General features: G+C 40.0%; 1 protein-coding gene across 2 annotated transcripts; it reads left to right on the top strand.

The window, feature by feature from the left end:
* The first annotated feature begins 3,247 nt into the window (after positions 1-3,247).
* On the top strand, positions 3,248-7,798 carry s100b (S100 calcium binding protein, beta (neural)). Of its 2 annotated transcripts, none has more exons than XM_034864985.1 (3): positions 3,248-3,469; positions 5,168-5,331; positions 7,190-7,798. In XM_034864985.1, the coding sequence occupies exons 2-3, from the start codon at positions 5,194-5,196 to the stop codon at positions 7,334-7,336; spliced, it is 285 nt and encodes a 94-aa protein (XP_034720876.1). In that variant the 5' UTR covers positions 3,248-3,469; positions 5,168-5,193; the 3' UTR covers positions 7,337-7,798. The 2 variants fall into 2 exon arrangements, with proteins under 2 accessions (XP_034720876.1, XP_034720875.1); XM_034864984.1 differs by having other exon boundaries at positions 3,364-3,463; positions 5,162-5,331.
* The last annotated feature ends 253 nt before the right edge of the window (positions 7,799-8,051 follow it).

The following is an 8,051-nucleotide window of genomic DNA, read 5'->3' as shown; positions in this document are numbered from 1 at the left end:
CAATTTAATCTTACTTACGGTAATGAAGCCAGCCTATTTACTGCGCTCAGTGCTCCAGCCAAGTCCCAGATATAGAACAGCTGTTGGGGATCGCCCGGCCTCTCAAGGGCTGATGAGGTCACAGCGGAAAAAGGAAAACCTTGAAACTGAAATGTAATTCTACGACACTGGCTTCCCGTGTGACATGCAACACAGCCCAGCGTGTTCCTAGATGACACATAAACCATTAGATCTTCCTCCGGCCCAGCCAGCGGCGCCATAATAAAAACAAGGCTGATCTGATCTCCAGAAGTAGCCAGGATGTTCCTTCTGTAATAGACCCGCAGCGGGCTAGTTGTTCTGTGTTGGTTAGGTCCATTGATCCCTTATCCATCCTTCTCTTGCTCGTTTTGTTCTTCCTCTTTCTCATGTCCCCCCCTGTCCTGTCTTTCCCACTTATGTGCTGGCTCAGATGTGTTGCTAGCATTAGTGCTAGTAGTTTTGGTGCTCTCTTTGTTTTGGCCCGCCATGGATTGACATGCTCATGCTTATTTTCCTCTTACTTTAAAAGTAATGACTACAAAACTTACATTTTGTGCAGTTAAAAAGTAATCAGAGTTTCATGGCAATGTAAAGCACAATGCTGGTAAACTTCCCATTTAAATTACATGCTATACGTATGTATTGTCCGCAGTGAATGGCAACAACTACGGTATTCCTCGACATTAACATTTATTTTTGGCCCGTTGCCTTCCCTCCAGATACATCTTGGTCCTTCATATAAAAGGATTTGGCCACCTCTGCTGTAGAGTGATTTGGAGAAGTTTGTGGGCCAAACTAAATTATTATTGACGCTTGAAAGGGGGACGAGAGAAAGGTGGCAACATGGCTGTGACACTCATGCGGCTCTGTGATTGGCCGGCCGGTCCAAACGGACCACGAAGGCCCACGGCCCCTGTGGCATCTGCACAAATTCCAGATTACCGGTCCGTCACTGGTAGACATTTGATTTTCAATTTTGGATTCAAATGTACGCTTTTTTATTTTTTATTTTTTTCAATACTGTAATAAAGTTGCGCCTTTTCAACCCAACATCACCAGTCGCTGGTAGGAAGAATATAAAAGATGTTTTGAGACTCCCTGACTGCTTATTTTTTTACTTCTTTTGGGAATTGAGTTGTCTTTCACATGGACAAATCCCCCTCTTATAAATAATGGGGGGGGGGGGGGACATATCCTCTAAAAGACCCCCATGAAATCTACGCCTATGCTACCTGAAAATCCTGGCGTCTGTTTTCCCACTTAGTAGTCTCAAAAGTGTGTTTACAGCCTTCTGGGAGTAAAATGCTGGCCCCAGGACATCTCAACTTCTGCCTATTTGGCCGGTAGCAGATGTAGTGTGTGTGTGAGCTGCGGAGTGCACACGTCTGGCCAACTTTACCAGTGAAAAGAACATCTTCATTAACATGCACGTCCATCTGCTTCCTCTGAAACGGGCTTTTGTTTTCCCAGCAGATGCCCCCGAACACAACGAGGACGAAGAAGCAGATCCGGATCAAAAGGGGAGGGGACATAGATAGTGTACAATCCCCAGGGAACGGAGCAAGAGTCCCAGAGGTTTTGGCAAGGTCTTGTAAATACAACTCAACTGGATAAGAGCCTGTAATTCTTCCAAAGTAACTTAATATGCAACTGTAATACATGTGAAGTTGAAGAAGTTTGTAAAGCAGCTGTAACTATAAGAAAAACGAATACATTGTTCATTTGGTACACATCTCATTAAAGACTAGTTGCCTTGTCCAGTTAATGCCGTTATGATACAGTAGGACCATCTGAAGATACTTTAAAAACATTGAGTAATGAAAGTTGACCATCTCAAGGGGCGGCACCAAACATGCATTTAAAAGTTTCACTGCACGCAATTAGATAACACTACGACCAATCACAACAACACACCGGGTGACGTATCCAGATCTCTATACGGTTAGCTACCAGCAGTGCTAACTGGTAGTGTGGCTACCAGTGCTGGCAAGCAGCTCAGAAGAGAACCCTGTCCCTAAAACATGTGTCTTTCGCGAGAAGTTGCATCCATGGAATTCAAACATATCAAGGGTTTCAAGAAAAGTCAATCTCAGAAAAGGTCAAGTTTGTGCAAACTAAAGGACTGTGTTTTGGATGCTTGAAGACAGGAGACCGTTCTAAGAACTGGGAAGACGGAAAGTAAGATTGCAGAGGTGACGAAAGAAAGGAGAGTTGGAACCAAGCCAAAGAGAAGGAGAGGTCAAAGAGAAGGATTCTAAGCAAACAAATGACGCTTCTGAGGAAACCACCTTTAACCGTGTTGTGCAAAAGAGGAATGGAACATACACGTCCACCGCGTCTACCCAGCGGCGCGTCTTGCCATCTGGAGTAGTGTGTTGGCGTAAATCTTGACAAGCTTGTTACACGCGTGTTGAAGCTTTACTGACCTAGATTATGTGGGTTTGCAGGATTTCAGTTGGCATGTTTGATGGCATCGAGGATGACATGATTTGACCAATAAATGCCTTTAAACAAGAACGCCTTGTGTCCTTGTCTGTTGTGATTGTTATTGCCACTGTTGATCACACTCCCAACCGGTACCGTCAGACACCACCTACCAAGAACCTGGGTCTGACCGAGGTTTCTTCCTAAAAGAGGTTTTCCTTGCCACTGTCGCGCTTGTGAGCTTTGCTTGATCTTGGGGGAACTGTGGGGACTTTATAAATTAGAGTGTGGTCTAGACCTACTCTATCTGTAAAGTGTCTCGAGATAACTGTTGTTACGATTTGATACTATAAATAAAATTTACTTGATTGGTGCAGCTCGCCTCTGGCCCGCCTATATCACATACACCAATGTGATTGGTGCAGCTCGCCTCTGCCCCGCCTATATCACACACACCGATGTGATTGGTGCAGCTGGTGAAAGTGACCCGTTGATTGTTGGCTAAAATGTTCGGAATGGATGTGAAGCTAATCTGCGCGCAACACTGACATTATGTAACATGTCATTACTGCATGTAGGTGAGGGAAAAAATGCGTTAAAACCCAAATTATCATTTGTTTGTTTATTTGATGTTTCACATCATCAACAAATACAGTCGTAGTTTTTTGTCTAGGATGTTCAGATGACGACAGCATGGGAAGGTGTTAACGTATAATCCTCATATCAAAGTCAACATTGTCTAAATGTTACCATGACTTCAGTCTGGCTAACAGGAAGTGTGTTCCTAACATTATGTACGAGTCACTTCAAGACTGATAGTAAGAGTTGGAGCATCAGTGCTGGTTTCGCTGCAGTGGAGTGAGGGGAGGGGAGCGGACGAGATTGGTCAGCAGTTTGAGTGACTCAGCGCTTCTCCTTCCACATACCCCCCCACCCCCAACCACCCCCACTGCTGCAGTATAAAGTCTGCTGTCCGTCCTCAGCCACCACCCTCTGGACAACTTTTGCCTGGACTCACACCAAGGTAACATTACTCTTTTTTTCCCCTCTTTCGTTTAAATGCAGAAAAAGTAAATATTAAAAGTGTATTTTGTTTTTCAAAAACTTGCAACTACAGCAGGATCAAATAACATATATAATCTATGTTGTCATGAACACTTTGTGCTCTGATGTGGCATATACGGTATATAGTGAAGATTGTCATTTTATAAATCAAATTTGTATTCGGTGCTACATGATATAGATGCTTAAAATGGTAACTTTGTTTTTAGAAACCTGGTCCCCATTTTCCCATGTTGGTGTGTCTAAGTGACTGAGGGGACAATGGTCCAGTATTAAGAGATATCGCTGCAGTCGGCACACAGAGAAACAAGCTGCAGTGTAAGTTATTGGGCAATTGCGCATCTTCGATTTACGTTCACAAAAGTGCTTTGTTTTGGAGCTGACAGGCTGAGATTATTCTTCTAAGTGTCTGACAACATTATGGAAAGGATTCCTAAGGAGGTTGACCTTCCTGTTAAAGTTCTTTTTTCAAACAAAAACATCTAAATTGCGTTTGGTAAACCCACCAAACTCAAAGCAAATAAACATTAATTTTAACATTGTGAAATACTTGACAGACAAAATAAAACTATGAAAAGAGGTTCTGGGTCGTCTTTCCACTTTTGCAACAATCATAACTCTAGTTTCGGTTGAAATCAACACATTGTTTTCAGATTTACATGTGAAATATGTTGGCTCTATATACGCAAAAAGTATTTATTTTTAATTTTTGGAGGCATTTTGGACCCGGGCCGCTGCGAAGGACTCAGCCTGCACGGGGCGCACGCTCTACTGGGTGAGCGAGAGGTCGCCCCAAAGTACCGATTACTTAAAGGAAGTCTGGTGGGTTTCGTTATAGCGATCTCGGAAATATTTCTGCTTAAACAAAGTGGATTTTACTTTTTCATCTCTCTAGGAATCCCTTCCATAATGTTGTCAGACACGTAGAATATTAATCTGAACCCGTCAACGGCAAAAAGGTTTTGTGGACAACAATTGACAATGCACAATTGGCCAATAGGACTCGAAGACTGTCGTTACCGTCAGTCACTCACACAAAAACAGGAAAATAGCCGCGTCAGTACGGATCTGTTCGTTCTGACCTGGATCCTTTCAGCGTGGAAGAAATATTAGGATCCTATACTTCAGTAAAAGTACTAACACCACACTGTAATATTACTCTGTTATAAGACAAAGTACTGCATTGAAGTATCATCAGGAAAATGTTCATCAAGTATTAAAAATAAAGAACAATCCTCCCATTGTAGAAAGTGTAAAGTATCCAGCCAGCTGTGTGTTGACTGACATCCTCATCTCAGCTGGACTTGTAGGCTGTTATATTGTTGCTAGGTTACTTTATAATAAAACATCAGATTTTGTAAACTACAGTTGTTTTGAGTGCAGAAATTGTAATGTGTAAATTAGCGAAAGCTGTCAGATGAATGTAGTGGAGTTAAAAGTACAATATTAATTAATTAATAAGAAAGTGACAAAAAGAAAAGACTCAAGTAAAGTACAAGTACATCAACAGTTGGACTGAAGTACAGTACTGGAGTAAATATACTCAGTTACATTCTACAGCTGTATTAGTTTTTCTGCATTCTACACTGAAAAGAAAACAATATTTCTCTGTTATCAGTAGTGAGTAAAACCCTGACCACACTTATGTAATTCTTTCTAGCGAAAAGGTGAAAAGAAACGTTGACAATGACGGACCTGGAGACCTCGATGGGCGCCATCATCGCCGTGTTTCAGAAGTATTCAGAGAGAGAAGGCGACAAACACAAGCTGAAGAAGAGCGAGCTGAAGGACCTGCTTCAGGACGAGCTGCCGGAACTGATGGAGGTGAGACATCAGACCAAGTACCTTTACTCCAGTACTGTACTTAAGTACAAATGTTGAAGTACTTGTACTTTACGAAAGTCTTCTTTTCATGCCACTTTCTACTTCTACTTAGTCTGGCTGTTTACCGGACTCTCTCAGTTATTTATTTAAATGTTAATGTTATTTTTTTAACCAGTTTTGTTAGGTGGGGTTTCATTTACTCATAACATCATATAATAATATAAAAAACATTTTTTGTTTTTCAAATTGTCAAAAATAGTAAGATTACATACACTGTCAAAAAGGTTACAAACTCATTGCCTTTATTGTAGCCCCCCCCCACACACACACAAAAAAAAAACCTGAGTAACTAGTAACTAGATGAATAACTAACTAACATTCACTAACTAACATTCATCTGTTACTAACTAGTAACAGATGAATGTAGTGGAGTAGAAGTAGAATATTTCTCTCTGAGATGTAGCAAAGTAGAAGTAGAAAGTGGCATGAAAAGAAAAGACTCAAGTAAAGTACAAGTACCTCAACAATTGGACTGTACAGTTACAGTCCAGTAGAGTACAGTCTAAACAGAAAAGTACAGTTCTGGAGTAAATGTACGTAGTTATATTCCACCGCTGGTATTTTTTATTACCAGATATCAATACTACTTGCACCACTGCACAGATGTGTCAAAGAATGCAAATAATACGTAGTCCAAAGTAACCTCGGTTTAATATGTGTTTTAACATTTAATTTAAGAATTAAATAATGTGATTTTGCGTAAATGACCTGGGGTCTCATTTATTAAACTGATCCTTAGTAAAAGCCAAAAATGGAATACACGAAAAAAGAAAAAAATCAGATTTATAAAACTGCGAACATCTGTCAGCAATGTCATCCTCCTGTACTCGGTAGTGGACCATGTGACAGTGAGACAGCACAGATGAAATATTAGAAACAATTTTGGATTTAAGATTTTATTTGGATTTTACGTGGTGTTTATCTAACCATTATCACTGAGTACAAGCGCAAATAACACCGCTGGATTCATCTTCATGATAACATGGATAATACGGAGAGAAAAAAAGCATGAATAATCATTCTTCCTACATTTACTTTCTGCAGTCACGTAACAATAAACTCTTTTCTGCACAGATGGAAAGAGTCAAAAAATATTTTACTTAAGTAAAAGTACTGCAACTATGGTTGTTTTATGGAAAATATAAAAACATGTTAGGTAGGCATTTAAAATTACATATGTTTTTCATGTATATTTATTACCTTGCTATACAAAATGTATAATATATATACAGTCACTATTTAAAGTTGAATGAGGGGCGAGCTTTGGCTTCGTCCTGTTCCTTATCGGACAGATTGAACATATCTGTAACCCTTTATAGATATTGTTTTCCTCTTGGTGTGTTACTATTGTTTTTCTAAAAATATATAAAAAGAATTAAAGAATTAAGTACAAGTTTAATTACCAGTGTAAAGATGTATTCAAGTAAAAGAAAAAAGTAGCTCCTTGAAAATTCAGAGTAAACTCAGAGTAAAAGTTACTTTTTAAAAGCAGAGAGGAGGTACATTTCTTTATATTTATATCTATTTATTATCTTATTTTATAAGTCTTTTCATACTTATTTTTTAAAATCACAGTCTTTTGGGATTTGATAAGCCCATAAAGCTTGAGTTTAGTTTGTTGACGGATACTTTGCCACAGCAACGCTAGAGTCCCTTTTTCATTTATAATTCTTTTACTCAGTAACGGATGTGATTTAAAACGTAGCCAAGTACATTACTTCAAACAAAACACACCAAAAGTACAGCACAAAAAATACTCAATTAGTAATGTGGGTAACTGTCATTGTGATTCTTGCAGCATGTGAAAGACCAGGAGGCGCTCGATAAACTAATGGAGGGCCTGGACACGGACGGCGACTCCGAGTGCGACTTCCAGGAATTCATGACATTCGTCTCCATGGTTACCGTCTTTTGCCACGAGTTTTTCCAGCAAGAGGACGACTGAAGGAGGAGAAGGCGACCGCCGGAGACAAAGGAGGGGAGCTACAGTAAATTATAAAAGAAGGAAAAAGCCTGTAGGTGCCCTGAGAGCAGTGCAGTGTGGGGAAAAACACAACTTCCAGCCAGCAGCCAAAACTTTATCGGTGCCGTTGGCAATAAGGCCCATATCATATATAATCTACCTTGTTCTCTTTTAGTCTAAATACATACATGGCTTGTAAAGTCTCCAAAACAGCTTCAGGCTCTGAAGTATGTCACAAAACTAGCCCCTGATTTCTAAAAGTAGTTTCATTTACAAACATTTTTGAACGACAGACGCCAGCTGGCTGCAGAAATTGCAACAAGGCCTCCAAAAATACGACCATGTTCGTGGTTTATTCCTCAAAAGCCAAGCATCTTTTAGTTTATTATATCATGTCTCAGACAGTCTTCTCACTTACAGTTTGGTCGACATTAAACCCCCAAAGAGTAAGTTAGCCATCTAGAAAAATAAGCTAATTTGACACGTGTGCTCTAATATGACAGGAGCGTTTCATAAATTAGCAGGTGGCAGGAAATAGGTCCTACAGGATCATATCCAAACCACATATCTAAACCAACAATACTGGTTTATAAACGTAGTTTGGTCCGGCTGAGGGGGCAAAAATTATTTGTCAAAAAAAAACATTTACTTTCATTTTTAAACAGGACATGGACCCCAGTCTGCGTCGGACAAAAGT

Source organism: Etheostoma cragini, chromosome 24 (assembly GCF_013103735.1).
Source record: "Etheostoma cragini isolate CJK2018 chromosome 24, CSU_Ecrag_1.0, whole genome shotgun sequence".
NCBI classification, from domain to species: domain Eukaryota; kingdom Metazoa; phylum Chordata; class Actinopteri; order Perciformes; family Percidae; genus Etheostoma; species Etheostoma cragini.
This window is presented reverse-complemented; position numbering and strand designations above follow the sequence as displayed.